Source organism: Eutrigla gurnardus, assembly GCF_963514095.1.
Source record: "Eutrigla gurnardus genome assembly, chromosome: 6".
NCBI classification, from domain to species: domain Eukaryota; kingdom Metazoa; phylum Chordata; class Actinopteri; order Perciformes; family Triglidae; genus Eutrigla; species Eutrigla gurnardus.
Window position 1 is genome coordinate 16451292 of NC_139920.1, and position 13501 is coordinate 16464792.

General features: G+C 41.4%; 1 protein-coding gene across 2 annotated transcripts in view; it reads right to left on the bottom strand.

The window, feature by feature from the left end:
• Positions 1–1761: 1761 nt before the first annotated feature.
• adamts10 (ADAM metallopeptidase with thrombospondin type 1 motif, 10) overlaps positions 1762–13501 on the bottom strand; it is a 42290-nt gene continuing 30550 nt past the window's right edge. The window contains exons 19-27 of one of the 2 annotated variants that reach the window (XM_084012524.1): positions 9918–9998; positions 8565–8728; positions 8347–8473; positions 7256–7385; positions 6747–6951; positions 5787–5963; positions 5538–5703; positions 4981–5040; positions 1762–4867 (exon numbers count right to left, since the gene is read on the bottom strand). In XM_084012524.1, the coding sequence (XP_083868650.1) occupies positions 4758–4867; positions 4981–5040; positions 5538–5703; positions 5787–5963; positions 6747–6951; positions 7256–7385; positions 8347–8473; positions 8565–8728; positions 9918–9998 (1220 nt within the window). In that variant the 3' untranslated portion in view covers positions 1762–4757. The remainder of the gene's footprint in view (positions 4868–4980; positions 5041–5537; positions 5704–5786; positions 5964–6746; positions 6952–7255; positions 7386–8346; positions 8474–8564; positions 8729–9917; positions 9999–13501) is intronic. The other variant, XM_084012525.1, reaches the window with a different exon arrangement.

Below are 13501 nucleotides of genomic sequence, written 5' to 3' on the forward strand. Positions count from 1 at the left end.
AAAACTTCACAGGTGTGTAGTCGAGATCAAAATGAAGAACAAGGTTGAAGTTGTGTGTGGTCCGAGCAAGAAAGGCAGGAAATAGCGGAGGTTGGAGGTGGGGATGGGTTGACATGGTCATTTTTCATCCATTTATATGTTTTTCTTCCCTTTGTGATCATTTTGCATCTTATTTTATAACTCTTTGAATTAGGAACATACAACATTCAGAGCATTCATATAGCGGCAAACAACTAATTGCTATGTAAATTCACAGAAGAGTAATATATCTACCTGAGAAGCAATGTCACTCTCTCTCTCTCTCTCTCTCTCTCTGTATATTGTTATGCAAGCTTCTCCTTGCTCAGTTTACAAAGCCGGGCCTGTTTGCCATAGTCTGTATCGTTTGTGCTGTTAGCAGCGTTAGCTACGAGTCGCCGGCTTGGGCATCGCCATGTTCAGAGCCACTCAGAGGCAAATCAAAAATGCTCCCAATCTCGTGTAATTTAAAGTGATGGTTCGGAGTAAAATGCACCCTAGGTCATTTCCACCATGACATCCAGCCAAATACCCCCTCAGAAGCATTTTTAGCGATGGTCAACATTGGTCAAGATAGGGCTATCAGCCGAATGGCTTAGTACTGGCGCTATGGTACATCTTGATTATCTCGTAAATTACCCACTAATAATGCATGGAATGTTACCAAACTTCTGCAGTAGTACACATAGGGTCTGTACTCACAAAACGAGGCATTTGAAAGTTTGTAAGTACATCAGGAGTTTATTTAAAAGAACACCTGCCTGATAGCTTCTATCCTCGGCTGCTAACGCTACGTCGACGCCACTTCCGTGTTTACCAAGCTGTTTCCGTGAGTTTCACGCAAGAGTATGAAAAAGTTTCGCTGAATTTTTATAATGTAGAATGTGTTGACCTGATAATACAAGCATTTATAAAAATTTAGCGAAACTTTTTCATACACTAGCGTGAAACTCGCGTGACGGTAACAGCTGGGTAAACACGGAAGTGGCGTCGGCGCAGCGCTAGCGTTAGCAGCAGAGGATAGAAGCTATCAGGCAAGTGTTCTTTTAAATAAACTCCTGGTGTACTTACAAACTTTCAAATGCCTCGTTTTTGTGAGTACATACCCTATGTGTACTACTGCAGAAGTTTGGAAATATTCCATGCATTATTAGTGGGGTAATTTACGAGATATACAAGATGTACCATCGCGCCAGTACTAAGCCATTCGGCTGATCGCCCTATCTTGACTAATGTTGACCATCGCTAAAAATGCTTCTGAGGGGGTATTTGGCTGGATGTCATGGTGGAAATTACCCAGGGTGCATTTTACTCCGAACCATCACTTTAATAAAGAGGTTTGATTCCGGGGAGTTTACTAGGAATCCACCTTATATCTCAATAAACAAGAAACTAATCTGTTTCTGGTGGTGTTCATCGCTGTCGAACAAGATGTCTATTTACTAAAGTCAAACCAGCGATGCTTAATCTGAACGTGTAAAGGTTTCTTGGATCATAACACTTTTACACATCAGGAAGTTTGGTTGTTTGGTTGACTGAAACAGTGTTCGTCTTGATATAACAACATTTATGTCTCAGCCTCAGTGCTCACTTCATCTTTTTTCCATGAAGGCTGTCAGATCCCAAAATAGATGAGTGATGATCTCAACCACTGTCTGGATATCGAAGGAAAAGTACAAGTAAGTAAGTTGACGACAAAAAGCTCAAATGACCAAATCCCATTTCTTAGACTCGACAACGCACCACGTTTAATCAATTTAATATTTCCGTTTAAGAAAAAGATGTACATGGGGCAAAAATGGATTCATCTTCTATAGTGTTGAAAACATACAGTACATGTCATGGTATAATTAGCATGTGACACAACAAAACAACAACTACCGGTACTGTCCCTCTTATTTACTCAAGATAAAACGGGCTCACTTCTCAGTGTGAACCTTAATTATATGCACAGGTAGATACAGATAAAAATGCTGTGTAGTTTGACTCTTTATGTGCAACTGAAAATAATACAAATGGTGTTTCCATGTGTTCAGTCCTGAACGACTGCAGGGGTGAGTGAGCTGTACACTCTGGTGGCGTACAAATGAGCTGTATGAACATTTTAAATTAAATAATTTGTCCACGTAGATGGATTAGCAAACCTTTTTTACTTCTTGAGCCCCCGTGCACGATCTGACTACCCAAAATCTGATTGTTCCCTAAGCTCAAGTGATTGTGTAATAGGTTATTTTTGTATGTTTGCGTCTGGAAATGCCAATATTTTGTAAAGTGCCCCCTACAGAAATTATTCCAGTATTTGACATGATTCTACAATTTGCATGGTGAGCTGCATTTGGGGGTTTTGAGGTACTACTGGCCACTTAAAACCAAGTCAGAGAGTAAAAAATTAAAAGCATATATCCTGATAGAAATGAACAACGGAACCCGAAGATGGCCCTTTCTGTGTGTGGGGTCCAACTCTGCAGATTGGTATTATTACAAAAAAAAAAAGAGGCTCAAATTGATTACTAAATAATTAAAAGCACAACTGGTAAAATGCTAACAATGACAACAACAACAGTGAACTCATAGCACCAATCCAAACCAAAGCACCACAAGAAAGAAAAACAACAACAAAAAGGAACGACATTGCAGCTAAATCCCCGTGAAGACAAACTGTAGCTCCTTTACAATGAAATGGTTCCAGCCGTGATCAGTGTGAGCGTTTGTGAGACCGGCCACATCAGAGCACAGTGGACGTCGAAGCGATGACTGATCTCTGAGCGTCTGAGGCAGCATTTCTAAAAGTATTCAGGATGGAGAACAGAAACTGTGTCAATAAGGAAAATCTTCAATGAGATCAGCGATATAAACATTTGAGTAGAGTGACTTAAGCACATCAAAGCTGACGTGGATTCACACAGTTTTGTGGTTTTTGAGAATCAGCACCAGTTTTCACTTTGTGTGCGGATTCACTGAAGCAGCAAAAATAGATATTTTGTATAATATCACTGTATGAAAATCTGCTTATTTGGGCCTTTATGATTTCAGCTCATTCTTCAAATGTCTGGCCCACAACTTTACTGTTCTGGTTCACCATCGCTGATCTCACAGTGTAGTTTTTGTTCGCAGCAGGCAGCTGTTTTTAGTGGAAAAGCTGTAAAAAGAGCATTTAGCCACTAAAGAGCCACATATTTCCCTCAGCAGTTGGTCGAGACCATAACAGAGTGAATATCTGGCTTTTAATTTGCAGATGGCCAGAAACACGACTCACTGAATGATAATGTGGCTCCGTTAATGCTGGGACATTTAAATAAGAAGTATGCCATATTTATTTAAAAGATGTTATGTCAATGTAGCAATCACAACTTGTTTCTGCTGCCCCCATGTGGCCCGAAAGGTCAGCTATTATTTGACTGGAAGATCATTTGAAATGAGCTCTACTTTTAAAAAGAATTGTGGCAGAAATCTTCTCACAGTGGCCTGATTGATGGTTTCAGACATCCATGAAAGTATCAGATGTTTTAGACGTGTGATGTGTCCGCATTCCTTCTACAAACACTGTTCTGAGAGCAGTCAGAGGTCTTCACTACGCTGGGTCTGTTCCTGTTGGCCGACTCAACTCTGTCTCACTGTGCTCTGAATTTCCACTCACAGTAAAAGTTACAAGCACTGTCGAATGAGTGGTAATGTGGCAAAATTAACCATAAAAAAATGAAACAAAAACAAAATAAAACCAACAAGGACTACGCTGTGGGATTTTCAGATAATGACGAGTCCAACTGTTCCTTTTTGAAGACTTAATGCACAAGCTGCCACAGTCCACGGCCACAAAATAGCGTCCTTATCTGAAAATGTCAGTCGGCATCGGCCTTGCTCACATTACTAAGGCAGTGTATCTGTGTGTCCTGTCTTTTGATGTAAGGTGATAACAATGAAGCAAAACGGACCGAATACGGCAAGAAGACGGCAGGTTCACTGGAGTGAGACAAGTATAGCTTCCACATGACACATCAAGTCAAATCAAAAACAAACACAAACAAAATACACAAGTCCTCTGATTGCTGACTCTTTGTGCAAACTCAAACTCTGCTCATACTTCAGCTGAATAACAGCGAGGACTTGATGAATACGCTGATACGGGACAAAGCATTGGCATAAAACACTGTGGTCAAGTAACAACTATTAGATAACATAGAAACAAATCTGTCATATTTATAGCATAAGATATTCCTTTTCATGGGCAAACGATATCTGGAACATAATTTTCTTTGCAAAGTGGATTTTTTTTTATATGACTAAACAAATATCACCTGTTAACATACAGGTTTAAGAGAGTACTGCGACCAGCCCTGCGGCCAAAGAGAAACATAGTAGCACCAAATATTACAACGGAGAGATTGTTTGGAAGACAGACGATGGAGGGAAGTTTCTCTCTCCCTCTCTCTGTCTCTCCAGGTTTCAGCAGCCCTCCCTCCAGTGGAATGTAAAACTCAGCTCAGGCTGTTTTGGCCCCAGCTCGGCCCGGAGGGGCGTCTGGTTTGTGCTGGATTCTGGCTGTAAAAAAAAAAAAAAAGGTCCCCCTTTAACAGTAACGGGACCTGGTGTCAGTCCGACAGCGTCCCAGTTAGATCTCACACTCCTCTGACAGAGGTAGTGTGAGGGCTGCTGTTACAAGGCTCAGTGGGAGGCTTCCAGGTTTACTGTGAGTGAGTACAAAACCCAGAAACTGGATGCTGTGACCTTCAGTGTCCAGGTCAGTGTCCCTGGCAGGTCTTGCAGCACATTTGTCTGAAATATGGCCGGCTGCAAAACTTGAACCTGAGCACCAGGGGGCAGTAAGCCACAGTGTTCACATCTTTACACTCTGCAGGGACAAAGACAAAGAGGAGACATCTCATTAAGTGCATTTAAATGATCTTTTTAGAAACTGTGCAGGATTTCAATCAGAATACCAAGAATATTATCACTTTTATGCACCTTTATTGTTCAGAGTTATACGACTTGTATGGAATGACATAAATCCTCCCGACATTTGGCCTGTGGATTAAATAATTAATTAATTAATTAACTTCTTGATACTTGAGAAAATCATATATGCCATATTTTGTGTACATAAAATGCGCAATGCAGTTATAAAAAAAAGAAAATTCTGTATGTGTGTGCGCCCATATATGTCCACTATAAATGAGTATGTATTTATTACGCCATTGGAGTTGCATTAAAAATGTACAAAACATTTAAATTAGTATATAAACATTAAGATTTGTTACAACTCTAAAGCTGCAGCTCAGACTTTTATTTTTACTACATTTTGAGATTTTTAACCTAAATTTGATGACATCCAGTTCATAATAATTTCACTGGATGCCTCAGTGCAACAGAAATTAACATTTTAAAACAAAAATGTTCATCAAATCTAGGAATTTTGAAAAGGTAATTCTTAATTAGCGTTACATTTTGTTCAAATGTGGGAAAACCTTTCTAAAATGTTCTTTCTACGACACGTGAGGAGGAGCAATGGTTTGACCTCTGACCTTCAGGGTTGTCTGTACCGATGGGCAGACTGAGGTCACATTTGCTCTTGCACTGCTGCATGGCTGCTGGCCGCTGATGTTCCAGACACTCATTGGACGGCTGGCCGGTGGGGGTCAGACACTGCACCGAACGCATCTCCTGACCCAGACCACATCTGGCAGAACACTATGACATTGAGGATTGTATTTAAGTACAAAATGGACGCCGAGTTGTAAATAAACGACCCAGTACCACAAAAAGAACCTTACCTCTCCCCAGGGACCCGTCACCCACTGAGGGGGAGGGCATCGCTGCAGGTTACAGCGCACCCTGGAGGTGGGCCGGCCATGTTTGGGGCACTTGGACTCTGGCACGTTCTCACCATTCTCCCCTCTCTTACACAAGACTACGCGGTGCCTGTAGCCAGGACCACAGCTGGGCGTACACTGCGGAGAGAGGAGGGATGAAGAAGGGGAGGGGGGGGAAACATCAGGCTGGAGGGCAGGGAGATGGAGGCAATGGGAGGGTGCAGCAGGGGGTCATTGCGGTCATAAGCATGCAGAAAGAAATCTTCTTAATCCACTCAGCAGAGGGCAGCAGCTGTGTAAGAAACAAAGTCAAGAGCCTGCTCAGTTCCTGTAAGTCAGATGGACATAATTCCTCTGCTGTGTGTGCCATCACTGCATTACACAAGACGTCAGAGAAGAGTTGAACAGTGCAGCAGTTCTGACACCATTTAATTTGATTTCAATTCATCCTGAGCTGCGAGAACAAAGTTCCAGGAACAAAGAAGAGTATGAGAAGATGGAGTTTTCAGGCCTGTCGCAGTTAGGAGTCTAGTATACTTACATGTCTGCAAGAACAAAACAAAAAAAATGCAGCATTAAACTCCAGAGTACAGACTACTCAAACTAGGGGTGAGAATTGACAACAGGCCAGGAAATTGCCATAAGACAAGTGTAACAATATCTATTTATCACTGCAACAATATGTTCTGTGTGATGCATTTGTCTGCTCCGTGCCTCTGTTGTCTATTTCATGGTTACGGTTCTATTACTTTCTCCTGGCAGATGACTAGGTTTCTTAGGTTCAACTGGAAAATAAACTATTGCTTCATATGAGAAGAATTCTGCAGAAAACTCCAAAAGCATTGGTTGAAATTGAGCCACGAGTTTACTAAAAAACACAAACCACATGCAGAAGGTGGGGGACTCGTGGTGTCTGCCTACCTCTGACCAGTTCAGGGCCAGCCACTCAGGGGGGCAGCTGTGGTTGCTGCAGGGCTCGGTGGGAGAGGGGCGTTGGGTGGTACAGGCCGTGTCATCCAGGACCTTCTCCTCCGTCACGGAGATCCTCCTTTTACACAACACCTCTCGTGTCTGCAGGCCGCCGTTACAGCTGCGACTGCACTCCGACCACTCTCCGGTCCACCAGCTAGCGGCAGAGAGGGGCCTTTTGGTTTTTAACGTCCTCATTTGCATTATATATAAAATAGTGTGGGCATTATACTGGATCATATGTACATACAGGAATCACAGGTAGGAATAGGAAAATGTCCACCAACACACATACAAAATTAGTAAACACAGTGTGCATAGACAGCATTACACACAGGCTTAAAAAAGATTATTATTATCATTATTAAACCTGACCTTCTATCTAGAAGTAAAAAAATGTTTTAAAGCAAACGTTCAAAATCATCAAGGAATACTGTCTTCCACATGAAGTGAGGACTCACGAAGGGGAGCACGGCTCAGTGTTGCAGGTTCTTCTCTTCTCTTTGGGTTTGTTCTTCTTGTCACAGAAGTGATTGTAGACGACTGAGTGATCCGCCTGCTTCCTACACACCACCTGCTGTATCTGCACACCTGACCATCATGGGACAAACACACAAAGCAGCATTAGAGGAGGGCCGAGGGCACGTCAGCATTCATTCTCCATGTTCGGAGTTTTGGACCTTGTTCACACACGGAGACCTGCCAGATGGCTGAGATTAAGTATGTGGGTAAGGAGTGTTTCAAATAATGTCCAGAAAGTTCCCGCATACTCAAATACCGACTCTACTCTTGTGACCGTAACATTTTTTGTTGTTTGAAACATTCGTGAGAACCGATGTGTATCCTCCAAATGAGATGCAAGCATCACTTTAATGTCTGATATGTATTTCATTTACATCTATTGTTATTTAATGCACATTGGATCGATCTGTAATGAGCAAATGTTGGGCTAAAATGCAACCGTTGTCCCTGGCCAGACATTAAAAAGGCAAACCACGGACGTAGCTAATGCACATATAGAACAGAATAGTGGGATATCTGCTGTATAATGATAATTAATGGCACCCTAGCTTCAGTGTAGTGCCAGGCGGGGTTGCCTTGGTGACGATGTCAAACCGTCATTCACAACAAGATGTACACATTTAACATGCTGCCTTAAAATGATTTTATGACACATTTTTCTTCATTAATAATATGGATTTTGTGCAAATTTTAGCTATTTGTATGATACAGTTGATGTGCTACATTACTTGTAAAATGTGGAAAGATTGCCAAAAAGATAAATAAATTAATAATCGATTGTTGAATGATTCTGCATTGATGCAGTAAAGTCTATAAAGCATCACAATGCATCATAGAGTCGATTATTTCTCCCTCCTCTACACTGCTCAAACCCATTATGCACATTAGGTAGCCTATAAGGGTTAAAATAGAGCCGAATGGAAAGTGGAGTTTTGACACGGTAAAAAGAATCTAATGCAACGTCCTCCTACTAAACCTGATTTTGTGTGTGTGTGTGTGTGTGTGTGTGTGTGTGTGTGTGTCTCTCTACCTCCAGCGCACAGAGCTGAGCAGCGTGACCAGGAGGTGTAGTGCCATGCAAAGCCAGTCAGAGGTTCCCTGTTCAGTGGGGGGTTGAAGCGATAGTGGATCCCTGGGTTCTCCTCTCGCACCAGCACCTAAATGTACACACAGCCAAACATTTAACGCGACCCAACCCCACTGGCCATTTCCTTTTAGAACTGTTTGGGGCTTTTGTTCCATTCTCACCATGACAACCAGGGATATATTTGTTGGCCCCAGAGCCTCAAGAGTTTCTGGTCCGTCAGTGGGCCGCCTGTAGTGGAAGGTGGTACCGCCAACATCGAACCTGCGCGGTGTGTCAATGGTCAGCTTCCCATTGATAAAGTACTGGTCCCCTTTACTCTTCAGCACTGGGAGACGGAGGAGAGGGAGAAAGACGGGAAAGTAAGATGAAGAAGAAATACATGCACTCATGTCCCTGCATCTAAAGCATCGCCAGAAGAAGAATCATGAGAGCAGATCTGTTCTTATTTGTTGTTAGAGTGATTTTATCTTCATCTCCAAGATTGGCAGAATGAAATATTTAGGCTACTTTAGCTAGCACAATCACTCGAAGCAGGAACTGTTATCCTGCATCTAAAGTAAAAATAAAATACACTGAAATAAGTAAAACATAGGATTAATAACTAAAGAAAACAAATAAATATGATTAAATAATAAAAGCATTATACCTCTGAATCTCCTTTAAATTTTAAAGCAACAGCTTCTCCAAGCTGCATTCATGTAATGTTGGCTGATAAAGTAAATGGAAAGCCGTCATGTATTATTCAGGCATGGTTCCACCCACTGCTTGGCTATTTATTTGCTATTTAAATAGCCTAAATGTGCTTGTTTTGTTATTAACATATGTAGCAGTTTGTAACCAGATACAAACAAATGGTGTATTAATGCTACAATTAATTTACAGCCACTTTTCTAGACACCAATGTAGTTCCTTCCATCAAGTTGGAGATATTTGTGTCAGAAATTCCCAAATATTTGTGACTTCTTGAATAACAGCCAAGAAGCCGATTATCATGAGCTTATTTATATTTAATGACCTCTGTTTACAAGGAAAAGCCTTTTTAGCAGCCATAGCGCAGGTGTCTTTAATAACAATAATAATAAGTCTTTCGGCTCTAAAAGCCTGGGATGGTTCATGCCTCGCCGCCTGGCTCATCTGGACACGCATATGAAAAACTATTAAACTCCTTTTTATTTCACCGCGGACATTTTGACTGATCGCAATAGGAAAAGCCCAGGTGTTACTAATAACATTAACAATGTGTCATAAACAAGTGTCCCAGTGAGGCATGAGTGGAGCCAGCATCAACAATAACAGGATCCCAGAACTAAAGCACATGAACGGCGATCGGCCATTGTTGCGTTATTAGTACCACCTGCACTTTTTCCTGCTAAATGTTGAATGTGATGAATATTAAACGGATATCGATATTCTCGGTAAGACAGTAAATTTCCCTGAACAATAAAATCTATTCCAGGAGACACCTTTGTGGTTCCTTTCATAAGTAGTTCCTTTGAGCTTGGATGTCATCTTACCAAGGTAGTTGAGGGAGATGTTGAGCTCTTGTATGTGGATGAACACTGATCCTTTAGGGATTCTGACCACCTCTTCATAACCTGAAGACACACAAAGTAAAAAAAAATAAAAATTAAAGCAAGGTCAAGGAGGCTCATTCAGGGGGGGTGTTGTGGGCGGGAGCGATGCATGAGTAGTGTTTAGCTCTGCGGGGCGGCGATGGACGATGCAGAGGCTTCAGATTCCAGCTGCATTCCTGGGCAGCCGGTCTCAGCTGCTGAGGCTTGCTAGAGAGCGAGTGTCGAGCCAAGAGCCGGCTTCTCCGTTCTTTTCTTCTTCTCTCTATTCCCGCCATCTGTTTTGGTCTCTTGTCCTCTTTTTTTTTTTTTTTAACGCTCATCTCATCTCCCCTTTTCCTCAGCTCTGCTGTCCAGCCAGTGCAGCCCTGTAAATAGCTTCAGCCTCACTAAAGGAATTAAATAATTCCTTCCAACACTTTGACCACAAGAGGAAAGGAGAGGTTTGGCTCGTGACCTTTCCATGGAGCTCTGCTAAGTTGGACTGACCCTGCTCTGGGTTTGTAGACGGAGGAGTCGAAGATTAGAGGGGCAGAGGTTTTCTGGCCTCAGTGACAAACGCAGAGAGCAAATATGCGAGAAAAGTGTGATACTTTGTTGATAATCAGGAACCTGTGTGGTAAACAGAGCAGAGGAGCTGTAAATCTTCAGTAACCCTAACAGAGACATAGGCCCAACAGATGGAAATAGACTTTAAGGGACATTACAGCATTTAAGCTGTGAGCCCACAGCAACAATTAAATATGCACATCTATAAGAAACCTCAACCTTCTTTTTATCCGTCTTTTTATTTCTGTTTTACAGTGCTGGTTCAATGGCTTGCCTCAATGTTGGGCCTTATTTAAAGCACTTGAGCAGAGAGGAGAAGTGCTGGCTAAAGGCTTTAGGACTGCAGAGAAATCAAAATCTTGTTATAGACATGACGAAGAGATTCTGCCAGTCATGAATCATGCTGGGTCCAGAATAAGTCTCCAGTTCCGGCTCTTTTAATTTAGTTAGGGATGAGAACAGACTAAGTCAACTGAGTTTAAATATTTAGGACTTTTGACAGGTAAGACAAGAGTGAAACTCAAGTGAACTCAGTTTACCTATGTTTTAATTACCAAAAGAAAAAGTACACTGGACACTGCTGTCTATGTAACTTGAACATGATTTCAACCCCATTAACACGTTTGGGATGAACTAGAATGCTGACTGAGAGTCAGGCCTTATCACCCCAACATCAGTGCCAGACCGAGGCAATATGTCTCTGAAATGTTTAGAAAATATGTCTTAAAATTCTATAATCCTGATCTCTTCTCAGGCTTGGAGAACACACATTTTAAACAAAAACATGACAAACTGTGAGTGTTAGTGAGATATGTACCTTTACCAGGCACACTCTTGTTGGATTAATCCTCATGCCCTCCTTTCTAAAGCCTCTTCTCAACCGTAATGCCTCCTCATTTTTGCTCCAGGTCTTTCTCCTTCTCTGCTCACTAATGAATTGACACCTCAGCCAAGTTACATGTTTATCTTTGGCTGTGAAAGCAGCCAGGTGCATAAACACACTAACAGTTGTTTTTGTTTTTGAGTAGATTAAAGGCAGGAGGACATGTTCTCACACACACACACACACACACACACACACACACACACACACACAGACACACAGACACACACACACACACACACACACACACACACACACACACACACACACACACACAGATAAAAAAAAACTATTGGGGTCCCCTGGTAGTCACACGGCTCCATAACAAAAATACAAAAATTTCATGCATCGGCCTACAATGGGAAAATGGTTGAACATGGTGAAATACAGTAAAAATGTCAAATATCATTACTTTTGTTCATAATGAAAAGCTTACGTACCAGAATGCATGGTTTTATACTGCAATGCCAGTGAGATTAAAAATTGTGGTTTGAATTGAAGTGAATGGGGTGTTTTTAGCCATGAGGTAGTATCTGGTACTACAGAAGAAATACTAATGCAATCAAATCAATTTTGTTGCTAATCTTTGACATATCCAAGCCTCTAATTCCCTGCAAAGCCCCATCCACCTCCTATTTATTATATAGAAAATATTTTTGCATTAAAAAATAAAAAAATTAAAATACTCATTTTTAGGGTTTAAATTCTGAAAATGATTCAATGTTTGGTAGTTCTGAGCAAGGTGGAATTTGTTGACGAGATTTATGAAAAAAAAAGTAGAAGAAAATATTGGTGTATGATGATTTTATAGCAGTTTGTAAGTGTGTGGCTTTTTTCGCCACGAGGGTGTCGAAAGGGTAGTAAATTTGAGGAGGGCATGCGGGTTAAATAGGAGCCAGATTTCAAATAAACTTCAAGACGTCTGCAACATTGCTTATGACGAATCTTGTAATCGCTCCCCTCCAACTTTAACAAGGTGCAATCCGAAATCCCCCCTTATAAACATAGCACTGACCATGGATACCATCCCAGATCACAAAACGCATGACTAAAAAAAACACCACTTCGACTTCAGCTCTACTTAACAGATTTTTTTAGGCCACCACCGATAATGTTAGATATTTTGAGGCTAGTTGCGACTTCGGCGGGGGTTAACAGGATGGCCTGGTCACTGTGGCGAGGAGCACGGCTGCCTGCTCAGGGTGCGCCTCTTCTGAGGAATCCTGGAAGGGGGTGACTGGTGTTGACAGTTGGGTGAGAAACTCTGAAGTTTGTGTTGCAGGCAGAAATGTAACCCAGAATAGATCCGAAAGCAGCTGGACCTCAAGCCACACTGGTTGGACCTCACCTAAATCTGTCTGCCACATGTCCCTGGGTGGCTGGCGGATACATATATGTATTTATATACGGCATATGGTATGTGTATGTGTATATTTATTTGTGCCTCATTATGTGCTAAGAATTTTTCCTGGAGGTTTTCTTCTTTGAGCTCATGGGTTGACTCAGGAACAGTTAATGATATTGAGTCACTGTATTTGCTCCTTTTTATATTGTATAAAATACTAGTATAATCTTGATCAAAAGATGTATAAACCTTTATTCAACTCATTTGTAGCTCATGTTGACCTTTCCTCTATCATAATCCTGCTTGATCTTACAGTGGCATTTGACACTTCTGATCAAAATATCAATACTCAATAATCACGTTGGAATAAGCGACATGACCCTCGAGGGGTTTAAATCACTCAGGGCAATTTTCTGTTGAACTTGGTAACTTAATTTCCTTCCTTATATACAAAACTTAGCTGCAATGTACCTCAAGGGATGATCCTGGGCCCATTTATTTTCTTTGCACATATGCTTCCATTGTTGTAATTATTACACATAATATATTGTATATGTTTCATTTGTATGCAGACGATGCGTAATTCTATATTTCAGTCAAACAAAGCCTGGAGTAACGGCCTGATGAACCTGCAAGGCCTTCCAGTAAAACTATAGAGGAATTAATTGATGTCGTAATATAACATAATAATAGAAAATGTGTCCCCTGTGGTCATGCAGGAACCGCTTAAAGTAGACACAATGATGGATA